Source organism: Suricata suricatta, chromosome 11 (assembly GCF_006229205.1).
Source record: "Suricata suricatta isolate VVHF042 chromosome 11, meerkat_22Aug2017_6uvM2_HiC, whole genome shotgun sequence".
NCBI classification, from domain to species: Eukaryota; Metazoa; Chordata; class Mammalia; order Carnivora; family Herpestidae; genus Suricata; species Suricata suricatta.
This window is the reverse complement of record NC_043710.1, coordinates 46,288,368-46,299,970: the sequence shown is the minus strand read 5'-3', so window position 1 is coordinate 46,299,970 and position 11,603 is coordinate 46,288,368. Positions and strand designations below refer to the sequence as shown.

The window sequence follows — 11,603 nt, the reverse complement described above, 5'->3', positions numbered from 1 at the left end:
CATGAGTAATTTCCAGAGGCACCTAGATATACACTGCTGATGAATTCTTTCAAAAGTTGTAGGTAAATTATATTTTGGTGAGTAAAACTGCATTTTTAAGGTAACATGGGAGCTTATTTACAAAATGCCACTTTTAAAGTCTCTGAGAGGCAAAGAATAGTTACTGCTTTGTATTTTTAAATGTAAGGCTAAGAATTTTAAAGCTAATTTTTATAGTGTTACAGTATTGATTATATTTCACCTTAATACTTTACCTCTTAAGGCAGAGAAGTCAGTTAACAGCACTTTAAAAAAAAAAGTGTATTTATTTTTGAGATAGAGAGCATGCAACCATGTGCACAGGGGAGGGCAAAGAGAGGACAGAAGATCCAAGGCAGGCTCTGTGCTGACAGCAGAGAGCCCTATTCAGGTCTGAAACTCATGAACCTTATCATTACCTGAGCCAAATGTCAGATGCTTGGCCAACTGAGCCACCCAGGTGCCCCTTCGTATGATTAGAAATTTACTAAGATCTATGAATGATCCTAAAGAAGTCCTACAAGAAATTACAATCTAAGTATTTATGTATGTTTGGTACTAGAAAACAATCCTCATTAAGAAATGAAGGCAATTTCAATTACCTACATTTTATTACTATTTTTTCTTAAGTAAACTCTATGCCCAAAATGCAGCTCAAATTCATAGCCCGGAGATCAAGAGTTTCAGGCTCTAACCACTGAGCCAGCCAGGCTTTAATTACTTTAGATATAGAGATTCAAAGTGGAAGATACACCAGAAAAAAGTGGGTTAGATACATCAGACAAATTTTGTTTAATGCACAGGAAGGGTAGCTATCATTTGAGGATGCTATAAGGATACTTTTTTAGTTCCCAAATATCTCTTCCTGTATAAAGAATGCCACCCATTTCTTTAAGTTGTTTTCTTTGTTGTGAAAGGTTTTGTCAGAAGATTCTCTCTAGTTCCAGATACAGCCTCTAGTATCTGAAATCACAGAAAGTACTGACAGAAGAGTGAGTAACTAAAGGGCTTTGGACTACAAAAGAAGGGAATCTGACAGTGTTCAAGACTTTGTTTGCTTTGCTTTTATTTAAGAAAGGCCAAGTCTAAAGAATACACAGGGTTTAAAAAATATCTTCTGTCTTGGGATTCAGTCATGGTACCTACAGTAGGTTAGGGTAACACAGAAGTTGTTGTCTGGAACTAGATTTGCCTATCATCCAGCAGATCCCAGGCCCAACTTCAGGTGCTAAAAGTCTACTCTCACTAGCCATACATGTTATCCCTAGGTTAGTACTGATTATGTTACAGAACAGATGAGAAGTTGGCATCAAGAACCAAGTTGGATAGTATTGGCATTAAAGTGGTCTATTACCAGACAGTAGGGTCCCAGTCAAATGACTTGGGCTTAATGCAAGGATCTAGGAGGAAGTTACAGGTAAAGAAAGATATCTCAAGGGGCGCCTGGGTGGCTCAGTTGGTTAAGCGTCCAACACTTGATTTCAGTTCAGATCATGATTTCATGGGATGGTGAGTTCAAGCCCCACATTGGGCTCTATATGGACAGTGCAGAGCCTGCTTGGGATTCTCATTCTCTCTCTCTCTCTCAAAATAAATAAAGGAAGACTTAAAAAAAAAAAAAAGGACTATCTCAAGAGAATGATACCCTGGATAAACAGCTTAATCAATGGCACAGATTCAGTGATCATATGAGTGATCTTGAGATCAGAAGACCTATAGACTTGAGGTATCAGCCAGACATGGACATTATGGCATTGTATATGCCTCTCAAATTAGGATAGATTTAATTCTAGGATGAGTTGACAAAAATACTGCATGTGTGAGAAATTATGATATATCTTTTTGGAGAATTAATTTTCCTTGATTACAATTTTCTCCTTACTTTTACAGTTTTATATTAAGCAGTCATATTGAAGTGGAGAGCTAATTTTGGATGAATCTAGAGAAGAAAATACAGGGCTTTAAAGAATGTCCAGATTTTAGTATGGAGTTTTAGCTATACTCCAAAGTCACTGTTTGATGCTCTTAAGAAAAGTTTGAAAGGCAATGGACCACAAAAAGTACCATCTATGGAAAAGACGTGCTATATTTTATGTTTCTTAAAGTAAGCTCTACCCCCATTGTGGGGACAGAACTCATGACCCTGAGATCAAGAGTGTCATGCTCTACTGACTGAGCCAACCAGGCACCCCAACTATCTGTTTAAATTACATCCTGCTACCTATTATGTAACCTCGGGCAAATTAAAAACTCATTTAATCCCATAAGATTGCTGTAAAGATTGATAACATACAAGCATCTAGTAAGATAAAACAGGTGCTTAATATTATGTGACAAAACCTGGGCTAGGCATGCTTATTCTTGCTGCCTTAGATTAGTTAAGGTCCTATGGACTGGAAAGCTGTTGAGTTGCCAGAGAACAAAAACTCAGACTAGAAGTGTGTGGAGGGGTGCCTGAGTGGCTAAGTTGGTTAAGTGTCTGACTCTTGATTTCAGCTCAGGTCATGATCTCACATTAAAAAAAATTTTTTTTAATGTTTATTTATTTTTGAGAGACAGAGACAGAGCATGAGCAGGGGAGGGGCAGAGAAAGAGACACACAGAATCTGAAGCAGGCTCCAAGTGTCAGCAGAGCTTGATGTGGGGCTTGATCTCATGGACTGTGAGATAATGACCTGAACTGAAGTCAGACACTCAACCAACTGAGCCACCCAGGTGCCCCTGATCTCACAATTCATGAGTCTGAGCCCCACTTCAGGCTTTGTGATGAGAGCAAAGAGCCTACTTGGGATTCTGTCTCCCCCTCCTCTTTCTCTCAAAAATAAACATTAAAAAAAAATAAATAGAAGTGAGGATGGAAGTGAAGTTTAAATGGGACACGGTTAGATATGACAATGAATTAATACATGCCATATACCTATTCCTATTACCTACTGTTAGGAATTTTAGGTGCCTACTCATTTGATCTTATGCATAACCTCCAAATAAGGTGTACTTTTACACCTGTGGTGTGGGAAGGCTCACACTGCCCAATGTTAAATAGCTAACTAAGTAGTGGAGTAAGTCCTCCAACATAGTCATGCTACCACTTTCTGCCTTAGTGAGGGGAGGTACTTCTACTTGCAAAATGTGAACTCGGTTTGAGTGAGATTAAATAAATAATGACTACCCATATAGGAGTAACACAAAATATTTAACACGAGCTGGTGACCTGTGACATGTGAGGTGATACGGGAAGAGAGCCTATAGCAAGTCAGAACTCTTTCAAAGAATTCTAAAAATAAATTGATAAGGGTTTCAAGTCTAATCATTTTCAAGTACAGTAAAACCTTATTAGTCTACAATATATGGAATTTACAATACTCTATATAGGAAGTGAGAAACAGTGAAAATATCTGAAAGCATTCCTCGTACTTTCTTTCCTCTCCCCCAATAGTTCAGCTTGGATAAAAGCTGTGACAGGGGCTCTGGGGTGGCTCAGTTGGTTGAGCATCCAACTTTGGCTCAGGTCATGAACTCATGGTTGGTGAGTTTGAGCCATGCACTGGGTTCTGTGCTGACAGCTCTGAGTCTGGAGCCTGCTTTGGATTCTGTATCTTCCTCTCTCTGCCCTTCAGGCTCATGCTTTCTCTCTCTCTCCCTCAAAAAATAAACATTAAAAATAAAAAGGCTCTGACGTTATTTAGTGACTTCTGCCTCATGAATTCTAGGTAACAGAATAATAAGCCAAGAACACAAAGGGTAATATTTAGTACACATGCAGATATACAAATATAAGCTACCATACCCTATTCCATTTTTTGTTGATTCATTTCACCAACAATTTTTCCTTTATTGAGAATTTTACTTTAGTAAGACCTTTTGCTGGGCAATGGAGACACAGTGCTGAATAAGACCTTCTAAGAGCTCAGTCCAATAACACTGGGAATCACAAGGCCACCAAGGAGTTCAAGTTGAAACAGACACAAAAAACAGGGCCACAAGAGAAAGATAATAGAGAACCAAAATACCAAGGATAAGTTAAGTCAAAGTATTGAAAAGCAAATAAGAGTTTGTCAGAAAGCAAGGGGAAGGAATATTTTTCAAGACCAAAAGCATGAAACAGGGAATGGCAAGACATTCCTTGTGACTGGAGGGCTGCTTGGTAGGCAGGACCAGCAAGATTTGTAGTGATTAGATACTAAAGAGATACATTATGCTAAGGAACTGGTATTTTTATCTTATGGATCAAATCTCCAACAGTTAGGACCACGGAACTCTTTGAAATTATGACGTGAAGAAGAAATACCAACAACATAAGCTGAAAACTTCTGATTTTTTAGCTTTCCTAACATCTAAGAAGCATAAAAAATATGAATCATTTTATTTAAAACCCCAAAATACCGGAGATGAAGTAAATCATCTTTTATTTTCATCTTATACTTGGTTATCAAGAGACATGCAAGACCCTCTAAAATTTTAATGAGAACAGTGTTTTTGTGTCTTTTTATCACATATCCGCTTAATATTAGGTGTAATGTTGCTAAGTCGAATCCGCATATGAGGTGCAGCATCAAGTCTTTTCCTATATTTCGTTTTTGTTGCAGCATAATATGAAAATCCTGTTTCACACAGGTGCATTGTAGCAAAAGGAAGAAGTACACGAACTGCACGTCTTGCAATGCTTGGGTACTCTTGAATTAGGCTACTCCAAAAATCGTTTAGTGAAAGTTCGCTGAAATTTTGTTTCACTTGAGAATCAGATGTTAAATCAATCAGGCTCTCATAGTCCCGTGCTACTAATGAGGCTGGTTTAACAGTTACTGTAAATGGATTTCTAACCCAAGTATTATTATCATTTGTCACAGGAAAGTATTTTAACAGAGTAGAGCGCAAACCCCTTAAGTGCTGCACAATGGCACTACAAATATCTTTATCAACTGTAGAATTAATTTCAGTCAAAAAGTCACTGAGAGTAGGAAAACAATCAAAGTTTTCTTCTTCTACAGATGAAGCCCAAAATTCCAATTTTCTTAACAATGATGACATTTTATCAAATACTGTAAAAACTGTCACATTTTTTCCTTGCATTGATAGATTAACCTCATTTAATTTAGTAAAAATATCTGCAAGATATGCAAGTCTTAACAACCAAGATGAATTTGTTAAACAATCAGACAGTCGAAAAGCAGAATCCATGAAAACCAATAGTTCACGACGAAGTTCAAAAAGCCTTACAAGAACTTTACCTCGGGAAAGCCACCTCACCTCTGTATTCAGAAGAAGTGCTGTGTGTTGGGCACCCATTTCCTCACATAAAATTTTTAGTAGCCTAGATTGATGTGGTCGAGCTTTAATGTAATTGATGATTTGTACTGCCTGATCTAGCACATTTTTCAGAGATGTAGGCATTATTTTAACTGCTAGTGCATGTCTATATAATAGGCAGTGACTACTGGTGCTTTCGGGAGCCACATATTTTATCAAGGTGACAGCCTCAGCAATTTTCCCGTCCATTGCCCTAGAAGCATCACTACAAACATCAACACATTTTTCCCATTCAATTTCATGTTTCTGCATAAAACTGTTGATGCAGTTGAAAATTTCTTCACCAGTAGCATTACTTTGCAAAGATTCACATAAGAGTAGGTCTTCTTCAATAGATTTATTAAACCTGTAACGAACAAATACAAGCAGCACAGCAAGTCCTGAAACATCAGCTGATTCATCTAGTTGCAGTGAAAACCCATCACAAATTTTCAGTCTACAAACAAGCTCTTCTTCAATGTCAGCAGCAAGATCTTTAATTCGACGTGCAACAGTACTATTTGACAGTTGTACTGCATCTATTTTTTTACTATATTGTTCATCAAACATCCGCATCACAACATCTTTAGCACAAGGCTTGATAAGCAATTCTCCAATAGTATGAGCCTCTCCACTCAGGGCTATATGGTAACTTACATTGTACGATGCCTCTGTAGCACTTTCATTATCTGTATTGACAATTTTAGGTACTGGGGGTTTATTATTTTCAGGTGAATCAAGATGTTGCTTGAAAAAGCTTATGTCTTTGTCTTTATATGCAGCATGCTTAGTTTCCAAATGTCTTCGAAGCTTACTAGGGGCCAAAGAACTATTTGATAAAATTTTCTTACATAACACACACTGAGCATGAGGTGCATCTCTATTTCCAAAGTAAGTAAATCCAAAAGACAAGTAACTTTCATCATATTTTCTTCTTTTTGGTTTCTTACTAAATGTTGTTATTTTGTTGGAATTGGACATAAATTTGACCCTGGAAAGGTCACCTTCTGATTTTTTAGAAACCGAAGGCTGCAATTGTTCATCTTCACTTTGTAATATTCCAACCTTTTGATCATTTGATTCAGACACAATTTGATAACAAAAAGATTCTACTTCTTGTTTAAGATTTCCTTGTTTCAGCAACAGATCCATAGGTAATGTGTTTGTGGTACAAAACATGGTTAATTTAGGATAAGTATTGAGTATCACAAATATGTTGAAATTATATGACAGGATACATAGAAGATGAGCAATCATCAAAGAGATGATACAGAGCAACACATCAGTTAATTTGTAAATGCTGCCTATGCATCAATGCGCAGATGGAACATCACACGTTCGTGTATCAGGTGATCTCTCATGCGACTTCCTGGTGCTCTCAGGTATGGCACACCTTTTCTTAAAGGTAGATTATCACATAAAAATAAAGCTATAGAAATGAGTTTAGTAGTCTTAAACTTATATTTTAAAATAAACTATAAAGAAAAATTATCGTTAGCATTGATCTTTTTCTCAGAACAGTTATTAACTTAGATAATATTAATGTTCTATAAAACACAATTTGGGAACCAGTGGGCTGAGAAATAATGAAGAACTGTTTAGTGTGTCTTTAAGGAAGGGACCTTGAAGAATATGTCCCATGGCAGGGGTTGGCAAACTTTTTCTGCAAAGAGTAATATAGTAATATTTTTTACTTTACAGGCCATATGGTCTCTGTTGCAAATAGTCAACTCTGCAGTTACAGCATGGCAGCAGACACAGATAATACGTAAAATAATGCACACACTTTTTTTCCAATAAGTCTCTAGTTACAAAAACAGTTTGGGCCATAACTTACCAACCCCTTCTCATGGCAAATAGTGTCTTGGAATCTTTTAAACTTTCTGATGCCTACTACTATTACATATATTCACCGTTGATACTATTATACATCTGTAGCCTCCTATCAGGACTAGCAACAATTATGCTAAGTTGTATTAAAAATACATACAGTTCAAAGTTTTGCAAAACACAAAATTCTGTATCCTAAATACTGAGCTAACACTGAAAAATAAACTGATGACCTAAAGTTACCTACTATTTCTCTGGAATTAAAATCACATAAATATTTATATTATTCAAATAGAGACCCATTCAAAGTACATAATGTGTATTTAACTGATTACTCTGTATCCATTAATACTATTGGTGATGATTTAACCAGGACCTATAGAAAACATAAAGTCTCATTTTAAATTGATTATTCCTCATATAATTTTTAAAAGCATAATTAGAAGGGAGAGTAATGTAAATTTTAAGACCTCTTCTTTAGAGGAGTAAGCTTTGAATTCTTATAAACAAAATGGTTCTCCTATTAACAGCTAGATGGGAAGATACCTGAAATGAGTAGCACTCCCTTCTGCAATCACACTCTCCGCCTTGGCAGCTTGAAATGCAGACTCTTCAAAAGAATAAAATTAAGGGATGGGGTGGAAAGGGAGTAACCAAAAGCCTAGAATGAGAAAAATTAAAATTAGACACTGCAAAAGCAGAACTAACTACACACCTCTAAATGACCTTTCATTACAATTTATTTTAGATCCAGGCAGTGCAAGATATTCGTGACTGCAATGCAGTGAACTAAAATAGAAGATGCCTAGCATAGTAAAAATGCTAATATCTTTGTCTCATTTAATACCCTCCTTATTTCATTGTTTTGAGACATCTCCCAACCACTGACTTCATGTAAAAGCTTTCAAAAGCTAAACCTAACTTTTAAAAGTACAGCCACATTTTAATGTCTCTAGAACTAAACATTAAAAGTAATCTAAAGTAGAATTATACAGGGAAGTGTTATTTGAAACATGCATTTTCGCTATAACCATTTTTGTCCCCTAATCAAGCTCCTTCCTAACTTACTTACAAACGTTTAGTGAGTGATCATTATTTACTATGCTTGTAACTGCTAGATCCCTCATATAGCTTATCTCATTTAGTCCTCAAAAGAAACGGGAGACTCAGGGACTATTAATAACACACAGAAGTTAAGCCACCTGCCAACCTAACACATCTTGTAAGAACTAAGAGCAGAACACAAAAAGTTGGGGCTGCAGAGCTCACGCGCCTAACCATTCACTGTGTGTTCCTGGTATTCTAATTTCCCAAGCATTAATGGGCAAATGGATTCCAAGAGATTAGGACTGCCAGAAAGTCGACGATCTCAAAGTGGCAGCAACAGAAATCTTTACTGATTGGGAGCAAAAGAGCAGTAGATTCCCGTTTCTACAGTCCCGATTTGAATTTAGCCACAGAGAACTTCGGGGTGCTGCTGGTTAGGATTAGGATCCCTCTCTTTTGGTACCAGAAAAGGACACTTTTCAGAATCCCTCGAGGACAAAGGGTCTGACTCCCTAGAGAGTAAAGTTTCAATTCCACTCCCCAGAAAGGCTGGCGGGGGCGGGGTGAGAAACCTGGTTCTTTTGTCTCCTCTCTGGGTTAACTGACAGGTAATACCATCCTATCACCCCCACCCTCAGGCAGTTCCAGCCGCGAACAATACCCTGAGGGGCAGGAGGGCCGGGTTAAGAGTGCAGTCCAGTCACGGAGCCTGAGCAAAGCTGGGTGCGGTCACCCCTCCCAGCACCTACATGCTTCTTTAAACGGTCACTTGAAAGTGCTGCCCGGGCCAGCTATCCCTCCTTGTCACAGGTGTAGGCTGCCAACAGACAGCCACATATGGGGGCTCGCCCACCCTCGCCTCCAGACCTCTTCTCTCGCGTCCCCGGGACGTCTCCTCAGCACCCAACACTATCGCTCTACGTCACCTCCATCGGTGATGGAGACCGGTCTTCGCTGCGGCTGGGCTGCAGAGCAGCGCCGCGGTCCCCAGCTGAGCCTGCGGCCGCCATTTTAAACAGCTAAAGACAGCGGCCATTTCAGAGCGCACCGCTCAGCCGCCGTGGCGGCTCTGGTCCTCACCTTCACCGAGGCCTGAACGGGGTCAAGAGCCAGTCGTCGCGGACTGGAAGGGGGAGGGAGGGAGGGGGGAATGAAAAACAAAACACAGGGAAGAAGGATTCGAGGACAGGGAGATGCTCTCAGCTCAGGGAAATCGCCTATGCCACCTCCATAGAGATCCGGTTCGCGGCTGGCGCGGTCGCTCCTCTGAAGATAAATTTAGCACTCTGGAGCAGACGAACTTACAGTCTCCACGAGCGGCTCCTCCGCCACCCAATCAGCTCCAGAATTGCTCCTCGCCACCAATCCGCGCTGAGCAGAGGGGCGGGATCAAAGGAAAGGCCCAAGGTCGGTTGAGGCGCGGACCAGCTGCTGCAGCCGCCGCCGCCGCCGCCGCCGCCGCCGCGCTGGATTGGGGTTGTGGGAGGATTTGGCTGGTGCCAGACGTGAAGCGATTGTTTCAAACTTCCCTGAGCTCTAGTTAGTTCGGATGCTTGTTTAGAATGTAGGTTCCTGGGTGCTTCCTGACAAAGTCGGTGGTCCTATGGAGCTGGACTGGACTCTAGGAATATGCATGCTCACAAGCACTGGCCTTGTGCCCAGACGGCGGTGATTTGTGTGGTTTCGCAGTTACCCTAAGGAGTGCGCCGAGCCTGGCTGCGGCTGCTTTCACGACCTCTTTGTTCCCCGAGCCGCACCCCAGGCTCAGGTTACGCAGCCGCCTCCACTTTCCCTTGTTTTCCCTCTGGAGAGGAGGCAGAAAGATGTCCCCCTCTTTTCCTCGCCCCTCCCAACGCTGCGGTGTCTGGGGCTCGTAGGGGCTCGAACCGGAGCTGAGCCTCCCGGGTAGAGGTCTCAGGTGACGCCAGACGCGGTGCGGGCCGCCGTGTAGGGGTGTGTAGGGATAGCGGCCTCTCCGCTCTGTCACTGGAAGAGTCCGCTCGCTCCGTCTTGGCACCTCTCACAAGTGGCACCCTCCCCGAGGGAACGACTGGCCGCCTGCACCAGCTGGCCGGCCCTCTGGAATACTCAGTTTGCTAGCTGCTGCATTCGGGTGCTTTAAACGTTGTCTCTCACGCCCTTCCCCACGTGTTAAAAACAGCCCAGCAGAGGCTACCGGCTGGGTATTTCCCCTTTGGCGATCCGTCGCGGAGACAAGGAGTTGGTTTTTCCAAACTGTTTCCTTAAAATACATACACGTCAAGGGATAATTTGTTAGAGTAAGCGTAGTATTAAACAGTAGGTCCCATTGTTTGTAGTATTTTAGCCTTTCGAGGTCCCGTGGAAGTAGCTAAGTGAACACTGAATCATGGTTTCAGGCACTGCCCAATGACAAAATCCCCAGCTTGTGGTCAAAAGCAAGGGCAGCTTCTGTTTTCCTTAAATATGTTTCTTGCATATGTGAATAGATCTCTTAGGCATAGAAAGAAGCCTACCCCTTAACACAGTTTTCAGGAGGACTGCATAGATGATTTTCTTGGAATGTTCTTAGAAGACATTTGGTTCTAAATATTTTAAAGCTAATTCAGTATCTTCAGATCTTTGCCCTAATGTAAGTAGGCTATCCATATGTCTTAATTATTAAAATTTTTTTTTGAAATCAAATAATCAAAATTTTAAGTTTCATCAGAATTTTCACCACAAAGGGAATCTTTTTTGGGAAGGGGTGATGCAGTTTTACTTGAAGAGCAAAGAATTTCCTTTGTCATTGCAGGAGTTGTCTAGCTTGATAATAACATTGGAATGATCTCATATTTTCATATATTTTATATTTCATAATAAGCTATTACATATAAATTTCCAGTTTACTCTTAACACATCTGGTTTGCATCATTATGAATTGAGAAAATCTGAAACATTCAGTTGATGGGAGGAGTAGTGCTTAAACAAGTTCAATTAAAGTCTAGGACTTCACCTACATCAAACATCTGAAGAGTCTGATAATTAAGGACTTGAAACATAAGAACTTTTTCTGTAATTGCTTAGTCAATAAAGTATTATGTAATGTTGGCTGAAGAGACAGATTCGAAAATATATAGACAAGGTAGAACTAAGACCAATAATGATAATAGCTAACATTTATTGAGTATGTAGTAGAAGCCGGGGGCTGTTCTATACACGTTTTAAGGTATTAACTCATTTACTCTTCACAACAACCCAATTAGGTGATTGTTCCTTTTTTTTTTTTTTTTCCAGACGTGGTCAAGGAGCTTCAAATTCATTATTGTCTCATTCTTGGTCCAGTTACATACAGAAATGACCCCTAGAGTTACAAGACCAGGATATAGGGTCGGGCCCCAGGGATGGTAAGAGGGAGAGGCTGGCAGTGCTGGAGCTATTCCTGCTTAGGGGTTCACGCCCTC

At 40.2% G+C, this 11,603-nt stretch overlaps 1 protein-coding gene across 4 annotated transcripts; it reads right to left on the bottom strand.

The window, feature by feature from the left end:
• Nucleotides 1-4,407: 4,407 nt before the first annotated feature.
• ZBED5 (zinc finger BED-type containing 5) lies at nucleotides 4,408-9,451 on the bottom strand. 4 transcript variants are annotated; one of them, XM_029914923.1, is made up of 3 exons: nucleotides 9,262-9,451; nucleotides 7,681-7,795; nucleotides 4,408-6,733 (listed from the first exon to the last, which is right to left on the bottom strand). In XM_029914923.1, the coding sequence occupies exon 3, from the start codon at nucleotides 6,559-6,561 to the stop codon at nucleotides 4,477-4,479; it is 2,085 nt and encodes a 694-aa protein (XP_029770783.1). In that variant the 5' UTR covers nucleotides 6,562-6,733; nucleotides 7,681-7,795; nucleotides 9,262-9,451; the 3' UTR covers nucleotides 4,408-4,476. The 4 variants fall into 4 exon arrangements, with proteins under 4 accessions (XP_029770783.1, XP_029770781.1, XP_029770780.1 ...); XM_029914921.1 differs by having other exon boundaries at nucleotides 4,408-6,702; XM_029914920.1 differs by having other exon boundaries at nucleotides 4,408-7,795.
• Between the last annotated feature and the right edge of the window lie 2,152 nt (nucleotides 9,452-11,603).

What these genes read in the sequence shown, in the direction of transcription:
- ZBED5 (XM_029914920.1), bottom strand. Translation starts at nt 6,561, where the DNA reads ATGATTGCTCATCTTCTATGTATCCTGTCATATAATTTCAACATATTT.